The 27,965-nt window shown below is 40.0% G+C and overlaps 1 protein-coding gene across 9 annotated transcripts; it reads right to left on the bottom strand.

The window, feature by feature from the left end:
- Positions 1-27,737, bottom strand: FCRL1 (Fc receptor like 1). Of its 9 annotated transcripts, XM_033197332.1 has the most exons (12): positions 27,582-27,736; positions 14,660-14,680; positions 11,356-11,622; positions 10,127-10,176; positions 9,889-10,024; positions 9,427-9,705; positions 8,973-9,089; positions 7,266-7,293; positions 5,883-5,965; positions 5,590-5,661; positions 4,818-4,849; positions 1-3,894 (listed from the first exon to the last, which is right to left on the bottom strand). In XM_033197332.1, exons 1-12 carry the CDS (start codon positions 27,610-27,612, stop codon positions 3,823-3,825), a joined length of 1,188 nt encoding a protein of 395 aa, XP_033053223.1. In that variant the 5' UTR covers positions 27,613-27,736; the 3' UTR covers positions 1-3,822. The 9 variants fall into 9 exon arrangements, 7 of the variants coding, with proteins under 7 accessions (XP_033053223.1, XP_033053221.1, XP_033053220.1 ...); XR_004433869.1 differs by lacking the exon at positions 5,590-5,661 and adding an exon at positions 5,403-5,542 and having other exon boundaries at positions 4,818-4,846; positions 9,889-10,176; XM_033197330.1 differs by having other exon boundaries at positions 4,818-4,846; positions 9,889-10,176; positions 27,582-27,734.
- Positions 27,738-27,965: the final 228 nt, after the last annotated feature.

Below are 27,965 nucleotides of genomic sequence, written 5' to 3'. Positions count from 1 at the left end.
TTTTTTGAGGACTCAATGTCATTTCGGGCACTGTCTTAAGCATTTTACACAAATAATTTTACTGAATTACCAAAACAACACTGTATTTATTTTTATACAATTGTTATTTCAATTTTGCACATCAAGAAGCACAAAAGGTTAATTAATTTAACCAAAACTGGAGAGCTAGTAAATAATGGAGGCAAAATGTAAATTCAGACAATCTTCTGAAACCATGCTTTTAACCATTTTGCTAATAAAATCTCAAAAAATGTAATCATTGAAATAGAAAAGAAATAGGTTAAACAATAATATAGATAAACAGTTGAAGAAAGAACTAGCAAACTGGAAGATAGAGATTAAGAAATTACCTAAAATGCAATGAGGGATAATGAAATGAAAATTTGGCAAGACTAATTAAGAGTCATGAGAATAGAATGAAGTCTAGGAAACTTCTAACATAAATTTCTGAGGGAAAGAATTCAAATAATGCAGCAGCAGCATAATAATAAAGAGATAATAACCAAATATTTTCTAAACTTGAAAAAAGGCATGATACCTTCAACTTGAGTTATTAATCTCTAGCAAAATAAATCCACATTTAGATAAATCATAGTGGAATTGTATAATATCAAATAAAGTCTTAAAGGCAACTGGAGAGAAAAGATAGATTAATTATAAAGAAACAACTATTAAATAGATTTCTCAAAGAAAGCAGTAGAAGCTAGAAGACCATAGAATAAAATATTACAACTGTTGTGCACAAAGCTATGCTATTAATCTTAAATTCTGCTTTTGGACTTTTTGGACAAATAAACTCACAGACCCTATCAGAAATGATGGGAAAGTTTAAGTTCTTAAAGAAAGAAATTGATTAAGAAGAAGTGGAATGTAAGAAGCCATAGATAATGTTTAATGTGAGTATTAAGGTAAAGAAGGGATGATCATACAATACAAACAAGTTCAAACTCCTGATCACATGATACTCCAATTTCATCCTTTGAGGCCCTCCATGAGCTCCAGGCACATGGCACTGGCAGGCAAAATATAAAATGTAAAAAAGCTGTGTTAGTTTTATAAAAAGAAAATGAAAATATCCATGGACCAGAAACAGAAAATCAAAACAGAAAATGTAAATGAAGAAAATAAGAAAGCAAGGATATCAAGAGAAAGAACATGAAAGCACGGAAATAGAAAGTACAGAGTTCTGAGCTGGGACTAAATTTGATGTGCTTGAGGAAACCTGAGGCTAATGTGCTTGAAGTGAATTATGCAAGGGGAAGAGTGGTAGGAAGATCTATAGTATTAGTTGGAGTCCAAAACAGGCTTAGGTTGAATTTAAGTGAGATAAGATAGAATAATAATAAAAGGGAAAAGAACAGACTATTTAAATAAACAGTAGTGAACAATTTATGTGTTTGAAAAAAAGTTAAATCCCTACCCCTCATTTTAAATTAAAAAAATACATAAAGATAAAAACAGTAAAAGTTAGATTCTTACCTCATACCACATATACACATAATGTATTGAGTGAATATATAATAAAACTATGGAGGCATTATAAGAAAATATTAGAATGTTTTATAACATGGCAACATGGTCTGATAGAAGATGACAGAAATATAGAAAACTTAGAAGCCAAGATTCTAAAAAATTGAGTTTAGCTGTGCAAAAACTAACCTTCCATATTTTAAAATTCACTGTAAACAAAAAGTGAAGTGAAAGATTGCACAAAAACATTGGCATCACATACAATGGAGAAATGGTCAAAAGCATAATGTTCAGTAGTTGTTTTCAGAGTGGCATAAATAGACTGGACATGAGTATGAGGGAACTTTCTAGAGTGATGAAAATACTTTAAATCATGATAAGGGTTTGGATTACTTGAATGCATGCATTTGTCAAATTGATGGAACTATGCACATAAAATCTGTGTATTTCACTGTTATGCCTTAATAAATAGTTCCTATAAAAACTGTAAGAAAAACACAAATGACATAGAAAATGGGCAAAGGCTGAACACAGGACTCTTTCTCTCTCCTGCTGCCATGTGAAGAAGGACATGTTTGCTTCCTCTTCTGCCATGATTGTAAGTGTCCGGAGGCCTCTCTAGCCATTTGGAACTGTGTGTCAATTAAACCTCTTTCCTTTATAAATTGCCCAGTCTTGGGTATGTCTTTGTTAGCAATGTGAGAACTAACGAACACACCCCACAAACTGATTTCCCAGATGTTATGGGTGGAGATATAAATTGATACAGCCTTACCTTAGAGACATTGAAGACTATTTAACAAGAATATTTAATATGCATAATCTAGCAATACTAGATTTACAAATTTATCCTCCAGATAGTCCACCAGGAGTGCATAATATGCTTGTACAAAGACATTTGTTTGAACTTTGTTTTTATAATATGAATTTTTTTGGAACCTCCTTAATGTCCACCAGTGGTGAGAAGGATTAAAATATATTATGATAGTACTTAATGCCACTGAACTGTACAGCTAAACATGGTTAAAATGATCAATTTTATGTTATGTATCTTTACTACAATAAAAAAAGAAAAAAGTTATGATTTTTCTATATAACACACTACTATAGAGACTTTTAAAATAGTATAATAGATCTATTTGAAAATATTTCATGATGGTTTGTTAGATAGGTATACTTCTAAATGTTTATATACTTACATGTATGTATAAGTATGTACACAAAAATAGAAAACTATCTAGAGAGCTACATGTAAAGTTTTTAGCAATAGTAAACATTTGTGTTAACTTACAGGAAAGACTTTAACTTTTTACTTTATATACCTCCAAATGTTTATTCATTCATAAGAATGAGTGTCTGTTTTTTTAAAATTAAAATACATTGCTTGAGCCCAGGAGTTTGAGACCAGTCTGGGCAAAATGGTGAAATCTGGTCTGTACATAAGACGAAAATCAGCCAGGTTTGGTGGCATGTGCCTGTAGTCCCAGCTACTTAGGAGGCTGAGGTGAGAGGTTTGCTTGAGCCTGAGAGGCAGAGGTTGCAGTGAGGCGAGATTGTGCCGCTGCATTCCAAATTGGGTGACAGAGTGAGATCCTGTCTCAAATTTAAAAAAGAAAAAATAAGATACAGACTTCAAACCATATTACCACGATTTCAAAAATTTTGTGAATAAAAGAAGACACACTGTATTCATAAAGCTTCTAGGGGCTGTAGTAGATACATAATTTTGGATGTGGTATGGGTTGGCCTATATATACAGAATATGTGACTAAAATTAAGTGTAATCACAATAACTTTTTATGTAACTTTGTTTTAATTCTAATTTGGTAACAGTGACTCAAAATAAATAGAATCATATTTTAGGTGGAAACTCGATGACCCATATAAGTGGCAGGGCTGGAGTTCTGTGCTGTCTGGGCAGAGAAAGCACTTGGACTGAATGATGATGGTCACAGTTTTCTCTGTGAAGTCCTGCAGAATCACTAACCTTGAGTTCATGTGCTCTAAGCTTCACTGTTCTCCATCCCAAGATCCTAATTTATTTTATTCCATCCTGTTTTCTCTTGTAAATAGAAGAGCACAAGTTGACCTTTCTCAAAGGAGCCAGCAGGAATCTGGTTCTGATAACAAAGTTCCTGCCACTCCTGTGTCTATTGGTTCTCCTAGGTAGTTTCCTCAGGGCTGCGCCAACTTCACTTCACAGTAGATCAGTAGATGAAGGAATAGTGCCACGGAGAATAGCATCCAGAAGAGGTATACTGGAAAGCTAATGCCCCAGGATCTCTGAAGAACATATCAGGTCTGAGGCTTGGGGTCACGGATGGTTTTCAAAGGGCAGAATCCTCCATAACCTTACATAGCGTCTTCATAGTCCACATCCGTAATGTTTGCTTTCCTCAGCCTGGAATAGATGTCTAAGGAAACCTGGAAGCAAAGGTTAGGACTAGAACAGGGAAGACAAGCAGAATATGCCTCCACTGGTCCTCTTCCCTAGTCAGCTTGGATGCATCTTATCATGGCTCATCACATAATGCAAAAATCAGGGCCTCTTGAAAAACTGTGGTCCAAGGCCAGCATTTTCAGAGTGCCTGTATCCCACTGGTGGACTACAGAGATGATCCTGATAAGCTGCAAACTGAGGCAAACATACAATGCCTTTCCTCATTCTTATGGGCCACTGTTAGGCAGCCCCATGGGCTGTCATCTTTTAAAAGTTTGTCAGAATTTTATGTTCATAAATTAAATTTAGCATGTCACTGGAGTTTACCAAGGATTTGAATTTTGTCCTGAGATATTTGGCTGCCATACTACACTAGACAAAACTACAAAGCACCTACTGTTTTTGCACACATGCACAGAGTTGGAATTTCTGCAGTTTTAAGAAAGTATTTTTGTATCCGCAATATCTTGAATTATTCAAAGTTTACCAAATGCTAATTTTTAGTGACACAAATTACTATTAACTTAGATTTGTTCAATATTAATTTAGTTGCTGTAGATTGTTTGGTTAACCTTATAATACAAAGTGATGGATGTATGGCTCAATAATACTTTAGGATAAAGATTTTCCAATAAATAGAATTTTGAGACTAGGTATGCACCCTAGTTTAACTAAGAATCATTCATTTGTGCATTGCTAAAGTAAGTGAATTTGTAAGCCTCCAAAATTTCCTTGTACAATGACCCCTTATTGTTGTAACTACATGTTTTTACCTCAATTTCGTTGGGAGATAGAGAAGAGGTAGACCATGGGATTTTTGCTCTAAGTGGCTATAATTTAAGAAGTTTGAGAAGCAGTCCCCAGAAGAAAGAAAGAACATGGAGAAGAGAACAATAGAGACTCTTACCTGGTCCTCCATATGTGTCCCCAGGGTTTCTGCTGCGGAGAAAAGGCAAGTGCTATGATATTCCACGTATATTTAAAGTCCTTCATTAAACTTGTGTTAAGAAAAGCTTCTTCCTCTCCCATCTATTTCCCATTAATTGATTTCCATTAATATTTTCTGTCTTGCTTTCCTGTTTATCACAAGTATGATTCCCTTAGTAGCCAGAGGAAAATTGGCACCCTGGGGGTGGGAAGGTAAGTAGAGCCCCTATGCCAGGAATGGCCTTTATACGTCTCAGCTATTCTGGGCCAACCATGTGTAGAATGGGACAAGAGCACCAGGTAGGCAGCTGTGCTGGGGTTATGAGGAGTGTGTCAGGCTACTCAAAGAGGGCAGGCAGAAGCCATCACCTCTGATGCTGCCACATGACTGGGGAGTGAGGCATAAAATGTAGGCCTTACAATGACACCTTATTGTTAACTACATGTTTTTACCTCCATTGTGTTGGGAGGTTGGGAAGAGGTAGGCTATAATGGGATTTTTGCTCTTTCTAAGTGACTATAATTTAAGAAATTTGAGAGCCCAGCCCCAGAGGAAAGAAAGAACCTTAGCATTAGCTCTGGGCTCTACTCAAGGTAGCTCCAGACCCAGGGACAGCCATTAAGTATACACAGTGATGCTCACAGCCTTCTGCTCTGAAGAATGCTGTTGTCTGCCATGCATAGCCACTGATTGTTCTCTTGGTTCTAGGAAAGACAAAAGTCAGAGACAAATTTACTCCCCCGTTTCTCACCTGCTGCTGATTCCTGCTCCGGCTGGTTATAGTACACCAACGAATAAACCTCATGCCCACTTACAACATTCACTGCAAGAGAAGGAAGGAGACTTCATGACACAGCCCCTGATTCCTGTCTTTAAAATTACTCCATACCTTCCACCTGTCACAGCCATGAAGACAGATGAGTCATTTGTTTGCAGTAGAGGCTGGGGCACAGCAAAGTCAGGTCTGGCTAGCAGATGTTATCCCATTGTCCCTTCCCAAGCTTGCTGTACCAACTTTGGCCTGGGTCATTTGGAAAGGCTCACCATTTTCATATATAGGCTGTAGCTGTCCTGGGGTAGGTGAGTTGAGGTAGGGGAACTCTTGGGGTACAGGGCAGGGAAGGCTCCTGCAAACACAGAGACACATGTTACTTATCTGAAATTATATCCCAGATAATGCAGATATCACACTGAAGGAGAGAAGCCTATGACAAATGGTCCTGAGCAGAATACTAAGTTATGGGGAAATGAGCAGCTAGAAGGCACCGCAGTGTGGCACGAGCCATGGCCTTGTGCACAGGCTGTGGGGCACTGCAGACCAAGCACATGAGCGTAAGGCGTGGTATTGCCCATTCCCAGAATAGTGTCATTCGCATCATGAGTGCTCCCTAAATATTAAATGAATAAATATTGACTCACTCCAGATCGAAAACACTTTGCTTGGCAGAACAAGCAACTTGAGGAAGGGGCAAAAGAAAATGCTCCTTCTTGTGCGGTTACCAGTGAAAGAGTGCTACTCTTACTTGAAAAAAAAAAAAATCTGTTTATTGTTGGCATAAATGATAATACATTATATTAAAAAGACAACTAAACATTGGTATCTCTAGATGGGAGTATTTTAAAAAATATTTTCCTCCTCTAAACATCTAAAGAATTTCACCAATAACTGTTCAGTATGTTTATTCCTGTCTGTCTTACATTCCAGAAATGTACATGTATCTTACCTACCCTAAAATACTTTAAAACTTTCAAGAGCTTTTTATATTTTCACACCTCTCAGCACTCAACAGAATGGCTTATAGATCCTCAAATATTGGTTGACTGATTGAATGAATGCATGATCCTGGTGAAAGCTATGTGGTTTTATTTTTATTTACTTATTTATGAGACAGAGTCTCACTCTGTCACCCAGGCTAAAGTGCAATGGTGCCATCTTGGCTCACTGCAGCCTCCACCTCTCAAACTCAAGGGATTCTCTTGCCTCAGCTTCCTGAGTAGCTAAGACTACAGGCATGCACCACCACGCCCAGCTAATTTTTTGTATTTTGGTACAGATGGGGTTCCACCATGTTGCCCAAGGTGGTCTGGAGTCCCGAGCTCAGGTGATCCACCCACCTCAGCCTCCCAAAGTACTGGGATTACAGGTGCGAGCCACCGTGCCCAGCTGCAATGTGATTTTAATATTCTGCAGTGGTATTAAAAGGGATAAATAGGAAAAATAACAAAAAGATTTAAAATCGTTAATTTATGAAATCTAAAAGAAGGGAAGTGACGATGAATTGTTCAAAGCTGCCAGTAGGAGAACTCAGGAGTGAGTTCTGGGTATAATAAAACAGAAAAAAAAGTTCAGGAGAGAACAAATCTAAATCTGTTTTCAAAATAGATTTTTTCTGCATTATTGGCACATATAGTGAAGACAGGCCTCACCTGAGTGGATCCCTGGTTGAACGTCTTCCTGCAAAACGAACAAATGAGCATACACATAAATGGAAGAACCCTCACTGTCAGTGCTCTTATACACCCTGCACAGGGATATGCCTCATGCTTAGATGCCCATTGCGGGTGCCACTGTGTGCCCAGCAGACATCCTGGCAATCATTTCCAGAGCCTTCATTTCACAAACGGAAACTCGAGTCCTGAATAATTAAGTGAGATTCCCAAAGCCAGTTAGTACCAGATCTAGGACCTGGGACCCAAGTCTCTAAACTTTTACATTTATTGCATGTTTTGGTTTTGTTTTACAACCACACCACCCAATCTTACTGTGACAAAAGTCCTTGGAGGTAGGTGCTGCCACAACCATGCTATAGATGGTGTAAGGTACCCAAAGATGTCAGAAAAGCTTGGAATTTAAATGAGAATCTCGTAATGTCCTCTCTTGCCTTGTCTCCAACTTCCTCAGTGAAGAGGAGACCAAGGTTAAATATATAAATAAATATGTAATTACCAATTGCGATAACATGTGAATCTAAATAACTTGGAACTCATAACAGGAGAGGACAATTGCAGGCTGTGCAGGCCAGGGGAAGCCTCTTGGAAAAAAAGACATTTCAGAGGAAAGTTGAGAAAATTCCAGCAATAAGTAGAACATGTGGACGTGTGAACGTGCATTTCAGAGAGAAGAAAAAGCATGTGACAATACTTGAAAGTGACTAAGAATTGATGCACTGACTTTAGTACTGGGACATAGTCAGGATAGCTGGAACTGCTAACCATATTTCTCTTCTGTGGCAAATTATTTGAAATAGTTACATTTGTTTGTTTGTTTGTTTGTTTGTTTGTTTGAACGAGAGTCTTGCTCTTTCACCAGGCTGGAGTGCAGTATGCGATCTCGGCTCACTGCAACCTCCAACTGCCTGGTTCAAGTGATTCTTCTGCTTCAGTCTCCCAAGTAGCTGGGATTACAGGCATGCACCACCACACCCAGCTAATTTTTGTATTTTTAGTAAAGACAGGGTTTCCCCATATTGGCCAGGATGGTCTCCATCTCCTGACCTCGTGATCTGCCCACCTCAGCCTCCCAAAGTGTTGGGATTACAGGCGTGAGCCACCGCCCCGGCCAAATCATTACATTTTTGTATAAAAGTTAAATCAGGCCGGGCGCGGTGGCTCAAGCCTGTAATCCCAGCACTTTGGGAGGCCGAGATGGGCGGATCACGAGGTCAGGAGATCGAGACCATCCTGGCTAACACCGTGAAACCCCGTCTCTACTAAAAAAACATACAAAAAACTAGCCGGGCGAGGTGGCGGCGCCTGTAGTCCCAGACTCCGGAGGCTGAGGCAGGAGAATGGCGTGAACCCAGGAGGCGGAGCTTGCAGTGAGCGGAGATCCGGCCACTGCACTCCAGCCTGGGCGACAGAGCCAGACTCCGTCCCAAAGAAAAAAAAAAAAAAAGTTAAATCACAGAAGCACAAAATATCACTCGAACCTCAATTGATAGCACATGAGGGGTGGAGAACTTTACCAAAAATGTTACACTATGTTAATAGGCACTGTTCCTACCTGCTGGGGTTTTTGGCAGATTCACAGGCAAGGTGGTTAACAGCATATACATCTTTTGCGGTATACATGTCACAATTTCAGTGAAAACAGAGATCACAGTAACAAAATGCCATTCTCTTTTAAATACTAACCTATTTTTCTTTTGAGGCTGTAGCAAAATAATAAGGCCACAGTGGCAGGACCAAGGGTGCCGAGGAGCCCTTCAATGACTCTTGAGGTAAGATGGTTGCTTCTGGCCCCAGGAGGCACTAGAGGGAGAGACCTGTGCATGATCTGCTCAGAGGAAGGGCTTGGGGCTTAGAGAGCAGACATCTTGGGTGTGGGTTGTACCCAAGGTCTGCTCTTCCAAGTGGGGATTTATTTATTTGTCTGGGGACTTGTGGCTTATCACATTTATGAAAAGAGAAGAGAGGCACCCAACCTTGAGTTCTCCATGCCCCTCCGATACATCACTCATGACAGCACCTCACACAGATGCCCCACCATTGGTAGCACACCTCCGGAAGCATAGTGGAACCAGCAAAACTCTCCCAGGACGCTGGGAAGGAGACATTGACCAACACAGTTCCATAGCCTGAGCTATACCTGTGAAGTTGAGTGTCACCTCCTCACTGCGCTGGGCCCCCAGGCCATTGTTGGCCTCACAGGAGTAGTTTCCAGAATGTTCTGCAGTCAGGGAAAGGTTGAAGGAGGCTCCTCCTCCAGAGGGGGCTGAGCTGCTCCCCAAGATGACATCCTCGTGATAAAACCAGTACAGGATCGGATGAGAGCCTCTCAGGGCCTCACAGTGAAGCTTCAGCACATCCCCCACCATAGCCTGGGCCCTGGGAGCCCTGAGCATGAGGATAGGACGAGACACTGGGACTGAGGGAGATAGTAGACTGTAAGAGACAGTCTCTGACAATGCAGCAAACCCATAATCCCTGCCCACGGATGCTCAGCCCCATTGAACTTCCTCAGCATGCCCCAGGGAAACTTTGTGTGCCCCAGGGAAACGTGGAGCCCAGTTTGTGACTGGCTGGTTGAATGGAGGGTAGTGGAACTTACTTCTGACAGTGATGCTCACCAGCCCACTGGGTCTGGGACCATAGCCATTTTCAGCTACACAGTAATATTGCTCAGCATCACTCTCCCTCGCTGTAGGAATCTCATACTCTGCTGCCAGTGAACGCTGGGTCTTTGTCTGAAGGTTTAAACCTATAGTTCCTTTGTACCAAAGGAAGGTGATGTCTCCTGTCCCCATAGCAACTGAGCAGATGAGGACCAGCCTGTCTCCCTCCATCACCTGTCCTCCTGGGGGCTGAGTCTCCAAGCTCACATCAGCAACAGGGACCCCTGTGTGAACACAAGATAACATAGGAAGACCCTGAGTAGTGGGAGTTTCAAAGACAGTAAGTAGATGTGACAGTCCTGAAAGCAAAGAGCATGAGTGAAGTCAATGACGTATATAGCTTAATTTGGTGAGGGGGAGGGGTCTGCTGATTGGTTGGGTGATGGTGATAGGATAAGAAAGACACCATAGTATTACTATAGAAGGTGTAGCATCAGCTCTCTCCTTAGAACAGTGCGACTTCCACTACCCTAATCTCTCAAACTTTCATTTTTTCAAGGCACAATAGTATAGTAAAGTGATTATAAGTCCAAATTGTAAATCGAACTGCCTTGTTTGAAGAGTGGTTCCAACTCTTTTACTTGCTGTGTGTGCTTGGTCAAATTACTCAACTTCTCTGAGATACAATTTCCCATATGTAAAAGATTGCTGGTAATGACAGTTATCTCCTGTAGTTGGAGGGCTCACAATTACGCAATATCTGTTAAGCATTAGGATAGGGACTGCCATGTATAAACTGCTCAATGATTATTGTGTTGGTGGTGGTCCAGTTTCACCAGCATAGAGTTTTTAGCAAGTGTGGGAGAGCACAGCCTTTTGAAAGTTTTAGACATTTGCTTCATGGCACGATAGAATGGCAGAGGATGTTGGAAGTGTCAACGCTAATGTGGAATAACAAGATGAATTACAAAGCACTCTTTTCTTTCTATTTTTTGGAAATCAAGCTCCAACTGCCCTTCCATAAGCCCTGCTCCAGTAACCTATTCTACACATTCCTTTGGCAAAGCCTTCTCTGAGTACCTCAGTCCTTTATCCCCCTTCTCTGTAGTCAACAGCCAGTCCTACACAATGCAGCATCACATATTTAACCCTAGTCATTCAGAGTGCTGGCTGAGCATCAACTTCATGTAGTCAGGGACCAAACATTATGCAGCTCTTCCCCCCACATTCTCCAGCACAGTGAAGACACACAGTAAGGGTTTCCTAAATACTCTCTGTTTGCCTGAATGGAAACAGACTGAATAAGGGAAGATCCCTTAAGGATCCTAATAATGAGAGAAACTCAGGAATATCTTTCAAACAGCTCCTACTCTTGCAGAGATATAACCCATAACAGTGAGGATTAGCCTCTTGACACTGCCCTTCTCAGCCTATCCTGGCAGACTGACCCCACTGACACTCACTGTGCACATTTATCTGGGATCTCCGGCTCCTCAAGACTTTGGATGCCATTGTCTGCGCCTCGCACCAGTAGGACCCTGAGTCTTCTTTCCACATGTTGGCGATCTGGAGCTTGGGGGAGCTGCTCCAGCCCGGGCCCAAGGCCTGGGCATCTCTAAAGAAGCAGAACTGGAACTGGGCATCTGAACTCTGTAGAGAGGGCATCTCACAGGTCAGGGTCACTGGGCTCCCCTCTGTGGGATGGGAGGGGCTGACTATCAACAACAGCACTAGAGAGAGGAATTAAGCACAAATGATTAATGGAGTTCAGAGTTTCTGGTAAGAGGCACTTTGTGTCACAGCATTTGCCAACAAGACTCAAAGAAACAGCCAGTTGGACACACAGGCCACTCCACATGCCTCCACCACCCCGCACTGGCCCATGGGCCTTCCATGAACTCACCCTGCTCACCCCTGGTACATCCTCCCCCTGAGCAGTGTTATCTTTCAGAAGGCAACCCTTACCTTTGACTTGGATCTTATTATTTTTTGAAGTTCCTATCCATAAACCAAAAGTACCTTTCTTGAAGCCAGTACAATAATATTGAAGACTGTCACTGGAGTTGGCATTGGAGATGGCGAAGCTTGAAGTTTTATTCAAAGTGAATATGCTTCTTTTATCCTTGTAAGCCATATTCATTATTTTCTTCTGTTCCCTTTCCCCTGGCATCTCAGAACCACACTATCTTTTTCAAAAACAGAATATGAGACCTGCAGGGTTGATCTGTCCAGGAAAGACATAGAAGAATCCAATCCCCTCATCGCTGACTCTGTCCTGCCCCTATTATTGCTGTTTCCGTTAGAAGCAATGGGGTGTATTTGCTTGGAAATGCCCAGTACCCATCATCCACACAGCTTCTCTACAAACTTCTGTAGAAACCATGATCTAAAGAGCTAATTTAATCCTTTGGGGTGTTGGGGGCTCTTTTCTTCTTCTTTTTTTTTTTTTTCTTTCTTTGTTTTTTTTTTGTTTGTTTGTTTGTTTTTTTGTTTTGTTTTTTTTTTTTGTTCTGTTGTTTTTTTTTTTTTTTGATACAGGATCATGTTCTGACTCTCAGGCTAGAGTTCAGTGATGCTATCTCAGCTCACTGCAACCTCAACTTCCTGGGCTCAAGCAGTTATCTCATCTTAGCCTCTCAAGTAGCTGGGACTAGAGACACATGCCACCAAGCCCAGCTAATTTTATTTATTTATTTTCAGAGACAAGGTCTTATTATGTTGCTCAGGCTAGTCTCAAACTCCTGGGCTGAAGTGATCCTACCACCTTGGCCTCCCAAAGTACTAAGTACAGGGGTGAGCCACCGCTCCTGGCCTGGGACTCTTTTTGGTGATAAGATAATAAAGTTGTGCTCTGCTCTCTCCTCATCTCCCCTGTTTGCAGCAGCCCATAGAAATGTCACAACACCTAATAGATATGGGCTGTGTGGACATTTGTTTATCCAACCCTCAGAGTCTCTGCCTCTTGAAAAATATTATACTTTCCCTAAGACAAAACTTCTTTCTTTCCTCACCAGATGAAAATGACAAGTGCTTTGGATTACTAAGGGGTGATTCCTAGTTCAATATCTGTAATCTCTAAGTTTTTTCTGCTGAAAAATTTTTTTTTTGAAACTTTTAAACATCAGTTCCATCCATAGTACCAGAATATTCACTTTGTCCTGAGGCATGGAATATCTTAGAGTCACTGTCTTTCCTTGGAAAACTGTGGTCCCCAGAAGACTGACCAGTAGTGCAGCTCTTGGAGCTAGGCAGGGCAATAAATAAAAAAGTATTTAGGCCAGGCGTGGTTGCTCACGGCTGTGATCCCACTACTTTGGGAGGCTGAGGCTGGTGGATCACCTGAGGTCAGGAGTTCAAAACCAGCCTGGCCAACACGGCAAAACCTTGTCTCTACTAAAAATACAAAAATTAGCCAGGCATGGTGGCATGCATTTGTAGTTCCAGCTACTCCCAAGGCTGAGACAGGAGAATCACTTGAACCCAGGAGACAGAGGTAGCAGTGAGCTGAGATCACACCACTGCACTTCAGCCTGGGCAATAGAGTGAGACTCTGACTCAGAAAAAAAAAAAGCCGGGGGGCATTTAGTATTTGGGCATCTGTAACCCACTATTCCCAATGAGACTAGAGTGATGATGAAGTGGGAAACTGGACAGGTTGGATTGCAAGGGTCTGGAACTCAGTCTTACAGCTCAGAGCTTGTTTCAGATAATTCTTAGATAGCAGAGACTATCTGGAAAATACCTGGTGACAGAAACTTGGTTTCCTCATCTTTGATATGGCTTTGGATTTCTGCTTAGGCTGGGATTGGACACTTGGGCTTAGGGGTAAAGATGAGACCAGACAAAAGGCATGCATGGTATTAACACAAGTCATGAGTTAGACTTGGACAAACATTAGATAAGGAACCTAGAAGGCTAGACTGACTCTGAATCTCTCTGAATCTTTCTGGTCACAGGAATTGCTAAGGTACTTGAGAACCTGTGTTCCCTAGTTGCACTTGCAGCCGATGTTCTTGAGGTAGCAGGACAATCTCTTTTAACTCTGTGACTAGTATTTTCTGCACAAGATAGCAATTTTTACATTTTTAACATTGAGCATAATCTAATGAAGAGTCCTTGGAGGGGAAAGGAAGTCCCTACTCTCCTCCTCTGGTAAAAGTAAGACTTTGAGTCAGGATCAGAGCAATGAAGTAAGTTTGGGTAAACCAGAGTCCGAAAGAGAAAATGAGTTGGGGTAACAGGTGTGGCTGCAGAGAAGAGCTAAAAATAGGAAGGAGACAGCAGTACTACTTCACTCCACACATGGCTGGAGGATTCACTCTAATGTTCTCCGTGGATGCGTGATTTTGGCATTTCCTTCATCACCCATGGTGATACACCCAGCTGAGGAGCACAACTGGGAATTGGAGCTCCTGAGGCTGGGAGGACAGAGATGCTTCTAGCATGAGTCTTCAGCACCCTTTGCCTTCCTTGTGCAAACAGTGTCTCCCTCCCTGTGCTGGGACTTCCCAGAAATAAGACTGTGTTCTTGAGAAGGTCAGAGCAAGACCTATTCACCCCACTGAGCAGACATGTGTCAGGTGCAGAGACTGATGTGAAGACAGAGCAGCCCAGGCCCAAGGGAGTCGCTGATGTTTGTACACCTCAGTAGTTGTCACCCTGATATGTTTTGGGCAGGAAGGGGCTGCTAAGACAGCAATCTGCAGGCCTCCTGTGCTGACCTAAGTAACCCATAGACCTTGAAGAAGAAAAGGAAGTGCAACTCACCGGCGGGTTCACAGAGTGGAGCTGGGAGAGAATTCAGCAGAGATCAGTACAGAGCAGCAAATCTCACACATCTCCAAAGTTTAAATCCTCCGAGAGCTTCCCCAGCACCACACCCTCCATCCCTTGTACCCTCCCTGCATCTCTCTCTTCCTCCCTCCTTCCCTCTTTCTCTCTTCTCCCCTTCCTTCTTTCATCTTCTCTTCCTCCCTCCTTACCTTACCCCCACTTCTTTTCTTCTTTCTCTCTGCTCCTTTCCCCGCATTCTGCATCACCCACAGAGCACCTACCCACAGAACAACACATGGCTCTTTTTTATGATCATAAAGTAATTGCCAATGACTTGTGTTGTCTGTGATTAGGAGGTGGCATCTTTGCTAATTACTTAGCAGCTCCCTCTTCAAGTTCCTTATTCCCACTCCCACCTCCTCCTCTCAAAAGTCTTGAGGGTCCAGCTTTGTATTGACTGTTTCACGGGAACAACAGAGTCAAGCAAGGAGAGTGCAAAGCCTCATACTCAATGCATAGAGACCCTTTGTTTACCAATTTCAGATCAGAGGAGGCTTAGATACAGAAAACGAATTCAAATTTCTCCAAAAATTCTCTTCTATCCAAAGGATTTGACCATAATATTATGGCTCAATGATGAAGAAAAAATAATTCTGGGGAAAATGCAGGCTTTGTAGCTGGATGACACAGATTTGAGTACTGGCTCTTCCTCTTACAAGCTGTGTAACTGTGGGAGAAATGTTTCACTTCTCTGTGCTTTAGTTTCCTTGTCTATAAAGTGTAGATAATAATAGCACCTACCTCACAGAGTTTTTGTGAAGATTAAACAAACTGATATTCTTAAGGAGCTTAGACTAGTGCCTGGAATTTACTTATTCAGTAAATATTGTGTCATTACTATTATCTATTTTAGCCAAGCTTGGTTTGAGACACTTACTTTTTCTTAGGTTAAATGTTTACTTGAATAATTAGTTCCTTAGGTAGAAGAAAAGTATCAATAGGAGATAGTATAAAATCATATTTTATACATTTATCCATTCAACAAATAATTTGAAGTGCTCACTGTATGCCAGACATTGTGCATGGCCTTGGAGTGATGGGAGTGAACATGAATGATAATCTTTGATGTCAATAAATTTGTATTATAGTGGGAGAGAGCTAATTTAAAAATAAGTATATAATATTCTTTCAGAGACTGATTGGTGCTCTAAGAAAAATAAAGCAGAGAAATAAGATACAGAGCATCTTAAGATGGTCTTAACTGTTTACATAGATTTACATAGATTCAGTAAAAACCTAAATGAAATCAGGAAACAAGTCTTCTGAATATTTGGGAAAGAGCATCCTTGGCAGAGAAAACATCAAATGCAAGTATCCTGAGGACGAAATACGCTTGTACAAGGAGGAATGAGAAGGCAAGGGTGCCTGGAGCTGACCAAGTAAGGGGGCAGGAGTTCGTTATTGGTGTCTGAGAAATAGGAAGGATCCAGTCATGGGCACTTTATGGACTTGGCAATAGTTTTGGATTTCATTCTAGGTGTGATGGGGAGCTATGGACAGTTCTTACTTAATTTACAATATCACTCTGACACTGTGAGGAAAACAGTATAGAAGTGCAAGAAAAGCAAGGAGAACACTAGTGGGAATTTAGTGTAGAAGAGTAAAGATAGTGGTTCAGATTAGACAGTGCTGGTGATATGAAGTGGTCAGACTTTAGTATAAATTCTGAAAGTAGAATTAATAGGAATTGCTTATAGATTAAATACAAAGTGCAAAAGGAGAGAGAGGGGAATTAAGTATGACTCTTAGATTTTTGGCCACAGCAACTGGAAGAATGGTTGTGACATTTCCTGAATTAGAGAAATTGTGGGGGAAAATAGGTTAAGTTTTGTGGTGGTGGTAGTACAGGTGGAAGATCAAGAGATCTGTTTGAGTTTAAGATGCCTGTTAAACACCTTATGTTAAGTTTAAGATGTTTATTAAGATGTCTATTAGATACCAGAATGCAGTTAAGTACGTAAGAGGTATTTAAAAGAGAGGTCAAAGCTGGAGAAATAAGCTTGCATTTAAGCTTAAAGTGGCACATGAGGTGAAATAATTATATAATTTGGGGAAGTGAGTATGGATGAAGTCTAGGTATCAACTTTGAGGATGTCCAACATTTTGAGGTCAGCAAAGGATCCAAGCCAGACGCCGTGGCTTATGACTGTAATCCCAACACTTTGGAAGGCTGAAGTGAGAGGATTGATTGAGGCCAGAAGTTTGAGACCAGCCTGGGGGGCAAAAAATAAATTAATTAATAAAAAAAAAAACAAGTTTGTTGAGGGGGATGGAGTTTCACTCTTCTTGCCCAAGCTAGAGTGCAATGGCACAATCTCGGCTCACTGCATCCTCCACCTCTCGGGTTGAAGGGATTCTTCTGCCTCAGCCTCCTAAGTAGCTGGGATTACAGGCATGTCCCACCACAACCAGCTAATTTTGCGTGTGGTTTTTGTTTTGTTTTGTTTTGTTTTGTTTTAGTAGAGACTGGGTTTCATCATGTTGGTCAACTTGGTCTGGACTGCTGACCTCAGGTGATCCACCCGCCTTGGCCTCCCAAAGTGCTGGGATTACAGACGTGAGCCATCACACCCGGTCAAAAAATTGTTTTAATTAGCTAAGTGTGGTTGCATGTGTCTCTGGTTCCAGCTACTCAGGGAGCTGAGGCAGGTGCATCACCTGAGACCAGGAATTCAAGGCTGCAATGAGCCATGACCATACCACTGCACTTCAGTTGGGGCAACAGAGTCAGACCCTAACTCTAAAACAATTAAATAATTTAGCAAAGAACCTGAAAAGCAGCAGATACTGAATTAGAAAGAAAACCAGCAGAATATGATATTCCAGAAGCCAAGTGAAAAGTATTTCCAAAAAAAGAGTGATCAAACGCCCCTGAGAAATTGAGTAAAATAAAAAATTAAAATCGACCCCTGGATGCAGCAACATAAAGACGGTTGATGCTATGTGCAAGAACAATTCAATGGAATGGTAAGAGTGAAAGACTGATTTAAGTGGGTTCAAGGAAGAGTGAGGAAGAACTACAAGGACTTAGATGAGTTTACCAGGGGTTAGGAATGGGGGAAGATTTGACTATAAAAGGGATTGAGGGCATAAGAAAATTTTTTTCTTTTATTTATTTATTTATTTATTTATTTATTTAGAGACAGAGTCTCACTCTGTCACCCAGGCTGGAATGCAGTGGCATGATCTCAGCTCATTGTAACCTCTACCTCACAGGTTCATGTAATTCTCCTGCCTCAGCCTCCCGAGTAGCTAGGACTACAGGCATGGACCACCACACCTGGCTAATTTTTGTATTTTTAGTAGAGATGGGATTTCACCATGTTGACCACGCTGGTCTCGAACTCCTGACCTCAGGTGATCCACCCGCCTAGGCCTCCCCAAGTGCTGGGATTACAGGCGTGAGCCATTGCATCCAGCCAGGAAATTTTTGAAGGGATAAAAATGTCCTGTATTTTGATTCTGCTGGTGGTTATATTGCTCTAAATCTTTGTCAAAAATTATAGACAGTGTTTCAAAAAAGTAAATCTTAACATAATGTAAATTAAAAATAAATATTAAATAAAGAATGAAAGGAAGTGAAGCAAAGACAGTAACTCACTGAAAACTTTATGTTTTGCTTTATTTTATTCTTTTGAGACAGGATCTTGCTCTGTTACCCAGGCTGGAGGTCAGATCACTGCAGCCTTAACCTCCTGGGCTCAAGTGATCCTCTTACCTCAGCCTCCCAAGTAGCTGGGACTACAGGCATGTACCACCATGCCACACTGTTTATTTTTTATTTTTATTCTTTATCTTTTGTAGAAACAAGATCTTACTATGTTGTCCAGGCTGGTCTCAAACACCTGGTGTCAAGCGATCCTCCCGCCTCAGCCTCCCAAAGTGCTGGGATTACAGGCATGAGCCACCACACCTGGTGCACTGAAAACTTAAAGGGAGACAGAAAAATGGTGTAGTAAATGGAAGCCATATTTCTATTATTTTAAGGGAAAAGACATTGTCGGTGATGTCGGCAAGATGACTGACTAGAGGTGTCTATTACTCATCCCCTTTCCTCCTAAAACACACTGAAACAATAAGGAAACAACTACATTTTGACTGGAGTGTCTAAAGAAGAGCACTGAAGTACAGCAGGGGAGTGGCAGAAACCTTGCGGAGCACAGAAACTCAGGATGGCTACATAAAGAAGGGAATGGAACACCCTGCCTCTGCAACCCTGTCTACTCAGTCAGGATCAGCTTGGAATGCAGGCTGGGATTCAGGCCTAGGAGGGGCTTTTCCCTGAAAACAAAAGGTAAAGAAGTCCCTATTATATCTGTGGACACTGGCAGTCTTTGCTGCTGGAGAATCCTGCAGTTCTCACAGGCCCTAAGTCCAGTTTTGGAATCTACCTGGAGTTCATATGGCTGCATTATTCTAGAGTAAGAGCCCATATTGTGGCTCCTCCCATCCCATGACCCAAGCTACTACTGCACACCACCATCTTGAAACTAGAGCAACTACTAGAGTGTGTTCTGTTCTTGGGGACAGTAGTCACTGCATCTATTCATCCTTGAGGCTTCACCATCATTGCATCATGCTCACACACAGTAGTACACCATCTGCTAGCCAAGCTGCCCTGCTTCTTAACCCATGGGAACAAGACGTCTAGGAAACACTCCATTTTCTCCATCCTAGTGGCTTCAGTGCCCCAACCCCAGGGACTCAAAACCTAGGCTCAGGGAGACAGCTGTGATCCTGTCACTTGAGTCCACATGACACTCTGCCCTGCCAAGGAACAGGCTATTTTGCCCAGTGGGGAAGTCAAGCCTTATCCAGTAAACCAGCCATGTGCCTGCCTCCTTGGTATATGACCCAGTCGGGCATCCTGCCCCTAGGGAAGCCACAGCTGAGCCAGCAGACCAACTGCATGCCCCCTTGGTGTGAAAACCAGCCTGGCACCTCACCCCTGGGGAAACACAGCACCTGGCAATCTGTATTACTCTGCCCTTCTCGGTCAAACAACCTAAGCGTCCTGCCTGGATCTGGACTAGCCCTCGGAAGCCTGAGCTGCTGAGGCACAGCATTTCCTTGGTGTGATGGTGTGTTATGGGGGAGTGAACCCAATATTGTCCTGTTCCCTGCTCTCCAGAGCTGAAGCCACAACTGCATCCTATCACCATTCCAGGATTTTTGCTGTCACTACACCTGGCATCACAGAGCCAGGGCCACTACTGTGTCCCACCACTCCAGGGCCCAGAGTCACCACTGTGTAATACACTCTCTCCTGGTGCCTAAGTTGCCACTGTGTCCATTGACTCTGGGATTTGATTTGTACTTGTGATCTGCTTCCCAGTGTCTGAGCCTTTGGAAAGCCCTTTATCCTTAGAGCCATAACAGTGCTGTATCTTGACCCCCCAGGATCAAAGTCACAGCTACAACCTTGCCCCTTGACTTCTCCACTGGGCCTGAGATACTGGAGAGTGCTTCGGAGTCACATTCTTTGCCTTGGTGGAAGAGCTGTGTCCATCTATGCCTAAGACAATGAACCTGCATCCAGGCACAGATGCCACAATAGTGGCAGTGTGTACAGGACAATGAGTGCACGACCAAAACCACCTCAAGCATCTGTGCCCTGGAACACAGTACTACCGTGCTTGCCTGTGACCCATGCTGGGAACGAACACCAAAAGAGACCCTCTCAGGTATGAGGGTCTATGAGGAAAAGAACAGGAAGATCCCTAAAGCTCTTGCCACTGAGAACTGTAACAATCTATCCTGCCACTACCACCCCCAGAAACTCCTACAGTCTAGGACACTGAGGGACACACAAGCATTGCTGACATTGATCACTGCTGAAGAAATTATACAGAGACCACACTACTATGCTCATCTGGAACCAAACCAATGCACCTTCCTCAACTAAGGATCCATCGGTGCCCTAGGATCAATCTGCAGGTGAAAGTCTTTTCTTACAAAAGCTACTCTAAAATGGAAAGAGGAGACTCTTCCACCGGATGCACAGATGTTAAAGCAGGAACACAACAAACATGAAAAAGTGAGGAAACATGACACCACTAAAAGAACAAAATAATTTTCCAATAACTAACTGGAGATTTATTAATTGCCTAAAAAATTCAAAGTTATAATCTTAAGGGAACTCACTGACTTATAAGAGAATAGACATGAAAAGTTCAATAAAATCTGGAAAACAATTTATGACCTAAAGAGGAAATTTGAAAATAGATAGATATGAAAATAATCCAAACAGAAATCATAGAGCTAAAAAATTAAATGCATGAAATAAAAATTACAATTGAGAGTTTCAACAGTAAACCAGATAAAGAAGAAGAATTTCTAAACTTGAACACAGATCTTTTGAAATACCCCAGATAGCTGAGGAAAATTTTTTTAAAATGAAAAAAGCTACAGGACTTTTGGGACACCATTAGGTGAGAAAATATTTGTATTATTAGAGTAGTAGAAGAAAAAGATACAGAGGAAGTGATGGAAAGCATATTTGATAAACTAGTAGTTGAAAACTACTCAAGTCTTGGGATGGATATGAACAACTAGATCCATGAAGCTCAAAAATCCCCAAATAGATTTAACCCAAAGAGGTCCTCTCCAGGTACATTATAGACAAATTGTTAAAGATCAGATACAAAGAGAATTCTAAACATAGAAGAAACATCAAGTCACACATAAGAGAATTTCTATAAGAGTATCATCAGATCTATCACCAGAAATCATGCAGGCCAGGAAAGAATAAGATTATATATTCAAAGTGCTGAAAGAAGAAAACTTTCAGCAAGAATACTATACCCAGAAAAGCTGTCTTTCAGAAATGAAGGAGAAATAAAGTCTCACCCACACAAGCAAAAGCTAATGGAATTCAAGACCACTAGACAAGCCTTAAAGTAACTGCAAAATTACAACCAGAAATGAAAGGACAATACTACTCCATGAAAACATGTGAAGGTATACAATTAACTGATAGAGGTAAATTGATCATTAAATTCAGAAAATCTCATTACTGTGATGGTGATTTGTAAATCCTTCATATCTCTAGTATGATGGTTAAAAGTCAAAATGGTCAATAATAACTATAGCTGTGATAAGTTGTTAAGAAATATACAATATAAAATATGTAACATAAGGCAAGAAAAATATAAATTATGGGGGCAATGGTAAATGTCTAGACCAAAATTAAGTTATTATCAGCTTAAAGTAGTCTACTATAACTATAAGATTTTTTATATAAGCCTCATGGTAACCACAAAGAAAAAATTGACAGCAGACACATAAATGGGAGAGAGAAAAGAATCAAAGCCTAGTGCTTCAAAAAATCCACCAAAACACAAAGATAAATAACAGGAGAGAAACAAAGGAATGAAAGATCTACAAAACAATTAGAAAATACTCAACAAAATGGCAGGAGTAAGTCCGTACATATCCATAGTAACCTTGAATGTAAATAGATTAAATTATTCAATTAAAAAATATAGAGTGGCTGAATGGATTTTAAAAAACAAAACCCAACTATATTCTGCCTACAAGAAACTCTACCTGTAAGGACATACATAGACAGAGAGTAAAAGGATGAAAAAGAAATACCATGAAAAAGGAGAACAGGAATAGCTATGCTTATATCTTATGTAATATAATTTAAGTCAAAAACTATAAAAAGACACAAAGAAGGCCATTGTATAATGACAAAGGGGTGAATTCATCAACAAGATATAAATGATTTTAAACATATATACATCCAACACTAGAGCACCCAAATATACAAAGTAATTATTATTAGATCTAAAAGGAGATATAGACTGCAATATAATAATAGTAGGGGACTTTAACACTCCACTTTCAGCAATGGAAAATCATCCAGACAGAAAATCAACACATAAATATCAAATCTAAACTACACTATAGACAAAATAGATCTAATGGACATTTATAGAACATTTCACCCAATAGCTGCAGAATTCACATTTTTCTCATCTGCACATGGAACAGTCTCAAGGATAGATTGTATTTTAGGAAACAAAATGTCTTAACAAATTTAAAAAGATTGAAATTATATGAAGTATCTTCTGACCACAATGGTATAAAACTTGAAATCAATAACACAAGGTACTTCAGAAACTTCACAAATAAATGAAAATTGAATATCATGCTCCCAAAGAACCAATGAGTCAAAGAAAAATAATTAAAAAAGAAATTTTAAAATTTCTTGAGGCAAATAAAAATGGAACCACAACATACAAAAATCTATGAAATATAGCAAAAACAATTCTGAAAGGGAAGTTTATAGCATGAATGCCTACATCAAAAATAGAAGAAAGATCTAAAATAGGTAACCTAACGTTTCACCTCAAGGAACTAGAAAAACAAGAACAAATTCAGCCCAAAATTAGTAGAAGGAAGGAAATAATAAAGACTATGGCAGAAATAAATGAAATAGAGACTAGAAAAACAATACAAAAGATCAATGAAATGAGTCAGTTTTTTAAAAAAGATAAACAAAATCGACAAACTAGCCAGACTAAATAAGAAAAAGGAGAGAAAATTCAAATAATAAAATCAGAGACAAAAAGGGGACATCACAACTGACATCACAGATTATAAAGGATAAAGGATTATAAGAGACTACTGTGAACAACTATATGCAAATAAATTGGTACCTTAGAAGAAATAGATAAATTCCCGCACACATATAACTTCAAGATTGAATTACGAAGAAATAAAAAATCTGAACAGACCAATAACAACTAAGGGAATTCAATCAGTAATAAAAAGTTTTCCATCAAAAAGGAACCTAGGACCTGATGGCTTATTGCTGAATTCTACCAAACATTTGAAGAACTAATACCAATTACTCTCAAACGATTTCAAAGAAATTAAAAGAAGAAAACACTTCCATACTCATTCTAAGAGGCCAATATTACTTTGATGCCAAAACCAGACAAAAACACAACAAAAAGAACAGGCTGATATTTCTGATGGACATAGATGTGCAAATTCTCAAAAAAATACTAGCAAACCAAATTCAACAGAACATTTAAAAAATTCATTTACCATGATCAATGGGATTCATTTCAGGGATGAAAGAATGGTTCAACATGCAAATCAATAAACATGATACATCACATTAACAAAATCAAGAATAAAAATCACCTGCTCAACACATGCACAAAAAGCATTTTACAAAATTCAACATCTATTTATGCTAAAAACTCTCAGAAAATTAGGTGTAGAAGAGACGTACGTACCTCGACATAATAAAGGTCATATATGACAAGTCTATAGCTAATATCATTCTGAATGGGGAAAAGTTGAAAGCATTTCTCTAAAATCTAGAAAAGACAAAGATGTCCACTTTGGCCACTTCTATTTAACATAATAATGGAACTCCTACCCAAAGTATTAGGCAAGAGAAAGAAAGAAAGGACATCCAAATTGAGAAGGAAGAAGTTAAATTGTCCCTGTTGGCAGATGACATAATCTTATATGTAGAAAACCCTAAAGACTCCACCAACAAAATTTCATCTAATAAATGATAAAACTCTATGTCACTGATTTGGGCATCAACTTCACCGATGAAGTTGCTGGATAATAGATAGATAGATAGATAGATAGATAGATAGACAGATAGACAGACAAAACATATAAATCAGTAGTGTTTCTATATACTAATAGTGAACTACCTGCAAAAGAAATCAAGAAAACGATCCCATTCACAGTAGTTATAAAATAATAAAATACTTAGGAATAAATTTAACCAAGGAGATGAAATATCTCTATAGCAAAAACTATAAAACATTAATGAAGAAATTAAAGAAGATGCAAATAAATTGAAAGATATAACATGTTCACGGATTGGAGGAATAAATATTGGTAAAATGTCAATACTACCCAGAATCATTTACATATTCAACGCAATCGCTATCAAAATACCAATGACATTGTTTTCAGAAATAGAAAAAGCAATCCTAAAATTTGTATGGAATTAACTAACAAACAAGCAAATAAAAAACCCTGAATAGCCCAAACGACCTTGAAGAAAAGAAAAGCTGGAGATATTACACTACCTGACTTCAAAACTCTAATAATCTACAAACCTATAATAGTCAAAACAGCATGGTATAGGCATAAAAACAGACACACAGACCAATGGAACAGAATAGAAAGTCCAGAAATAAGTCCACACATTTATAGCCCACTGATTTTCAACAAAGGTGTTAAGAATACACAATGTGGAAAGGACAGTGTCTTCACTAAATAGTGTTAAGAAAACCGGATATCCACTTACAGAAGAATGAAATTAGATTCTTATTTCTCACCATAGTCAAAAATCAATTCCAAATGGATGAAAGACTTAAATGTATGACCCTGAACTGAAACTACTAGGAGAAAACATGGAGGAAAGCTCTATGTCACTGATTTTGGCAGTGATTTTTTGGCTAGGACCTCAAAAGCAAAAGCAATAAAAGCAAAAATAGACAAATGGGATTGCACACAACCAAAAGGCTTCAGCATACTAAAAGAAATAATCAACAGAGTGAAGAGACAACCTACAAAATAGGAAAAAGTACTTGCAGTCAATAAATCTGAGAAAAATTAATATCCAAAATACATAAGAAACCCAAACAACTCAATACTAAGAAAACAACCCTATTAACAATGGTCTAATTCTCAAAAGAAGACATGCAAGTGGCCAACAAGTATATTAAAAAATGTCCAACATCACTAATCATCAGAAAAATGCAAATCAAAACCACAATGAAATATTACCTCATACCTGTGAGAATGACTATAATCAAAAAGACCAAAGATAACTAGTATTGTCAAAGATGTATAGAAAAGAGAATCTTCATGTGCTGTTGATGGGACTGTAAATTAGAACAGCTATTATGGAAAACAGTATGGATGCTCTTAAAATATAAAAAATGGAACCACCATATGGTTCAGCCATCCCACTACTGGACATGTATCCAGAGGAAATTAAGGCAGCATGTTAAAGAGACATCTGCAGTCCCACATTTATTGCAGCACTATTCACAATAGCCAAGACAGCATCAATGTAGATGTTCATCAAAAAATTAATGGATAAACACAATGCAGTATATATACATGATGGAATACTATTCAGTCATAAAAATAATGAAATCCTATCATTTACAACAACATCGGTTAGCCTGAAGGATATTATGTTAAATGAAATGAGGTAGGCACAGGAAGGCAAGTACTGCACTATCTCACTCATGTGGAATATAAAAACGTTGATATCATAGAAAGACAGGGCAGAATGGTGGTTACAAGAAGCTTGGGTAATAGTGGGCAAGGAGGAATGAGGAAAATGTTGCTCAATGATTATATAATTACAGTTAGATATGGGGGTGTGGTGTCCGGAATAGACAAATATAGAGAGACAGAAAGTAGATAATGATTGCATGTGGCCACTGGATAGAGCAGTGAGTATAGGTGAGGGGTTGGAAAAAAAATTGCGGATGCCTACCAGTGGGTATGGAGTTATTTCTTGGTGATGAAAACTTTCCGAAAATGATTGTGGTAATAGTTGCACCACTCGGTGATTGTAATTAAAAACCACTGGATTGTATAGCTTAAATGGTGAATTGTATTATATGTGAATAATATTTCAATAAAGCTGTTTTTAATAAAAGGTACTGTAGCACGTTTGTATACTTATGGGAATAATTTAGATTGAAGAAACATATTGATGATGGAGCAAAGTTTTTGAGAAAGTAAGAGGGTCTTGGGCCCAGTGCACAAGTGGAGAGTCTTGTCATCAACAGGATGAGGGGCAGTATATTCGTGGTAGGGGAAGAGAAGGCAGTGTATGTGAATGCAGAGGTGAGTAGGTCGACAGCAACAGAAATACGAGAGAATTTTCCTCTGACTGCTTTTATTTTCTCAATGAAATATGAAGCAAGATTATACAATAAGAGTGAGCAGAGAAGTTTGAGGTGACAAGATAAGGTATGCAATAGTGATCATGGAACAACATGTAGGATAATTGCCTGGCATTGCTGCTGGCTACCTGAGATTCAGGGGTCCTACACTTAAAAGGGGTAAGTCATCAGGGTTGTGCGTTTAAAAAGAAAATCCCATTCAACTGTTTATGCCTAGGAGTGAAACACGCATAAAGGCGTGTAAACCTGAAAGTGCTATGGGGGAAAAGAGATGAAGATGTACTCGAGGGAGTGTTGTAGTGGTGAGCTGCAGAATCTGAGCTGAGTACCATGAGAAGTGAGCACACGAAGTGTAGTCACTGATAATGGAAAAGTAGTCCTGGGGTAATTGAAGACATGTTGGAAATAGAGTGCGGGAGAAAGTGAGCTGGAAACACAACTCAGTGGGGGCGGCGGGGGATGTATACTGAAAACAAAGGATCATAGGATGATAAGTTCTAAGGTTTGACTGTGGGAATGGGGAGTCAGAGAGGGATAAAAGGAAATAATATTGGTAGTAAGAAGGGCAAGGAATTCAGAGGTCAGTTTATTATATAGATTTTTTTTTTTTTTGGCAGCTGTTGAAAACACTAAGAACAAAGACAATTATTGATGGACAGGAAGACAGACAGGGAACACTTACTATGACATAAAAATTGAAATGATAGTTTTCTTGAAAATTCTGGCTTTTTGAAGTATCTACAATTTTTCTTGAAAATTCTGGCTTTTTGAAGTATCTACAACTTTTTGCCTGACTCTGAGCCCTCAATGGAAGTGGAGATCTGAGCATCCCTGAGCATTACCTGACAGAATCTTAATCCTAAGAAATCCTTACAGCCCTTCAGGAAGCAGAGCCCAAGCATGATTGCGTCCCATACCCTGCTCTGAGTCGTCCAACTCACCACAGATCAACAGCAACAGCTTCGGCAGCATGAGGACCAGGTCAGGGATGGTACCTAGAGACACCTCTCATCAAAAAAACAATGCACCTTAGAGTCGAGCAGCAGCAGCTCATCAGAGGTTTGAGGAAGTTGAGATCAGAAGTTACCCTTCAGCAGAAGTAGAAGGAAGAAGAGCCCTCCAATGACTAGTCTCCATTTCCTCTTCTATGAAGGCTGAGAAAATTAAAGATACTCCTTTTTAAATACAGTTTGATTCAATTCCACAAGTTGCAGATAATAGTACACATCAATATTTGAGGGACTTTTTCAAGAATTCGGGTATTTCAAAGGAAGTTTTCTAAAGGCAGGTTCCTACTTTGATGAGTCTCATCAGGTTACGGTCCT

The sequence above is a fragment of the Trachypithecus francoisi genome, unplaced genomic scaffold (assembly GCF_009764315.1).
Source record: "Trachypithecus francoisi isolate TF-2019V2 unplaced genomic scaffold, Tfra_2.0 Lachesis_group5, whole genome shotgun sequence".
Classification (NCBI taxonomy): Eukaryota; Metazoa; Chordata; class Mammalia; order Primates; family Cercopithecidae; genus Trachypithecus; species Trachypithecus francoisi.
This window is presented reverse-complemented; position numbering and strand designations above follow the sequence as displayed.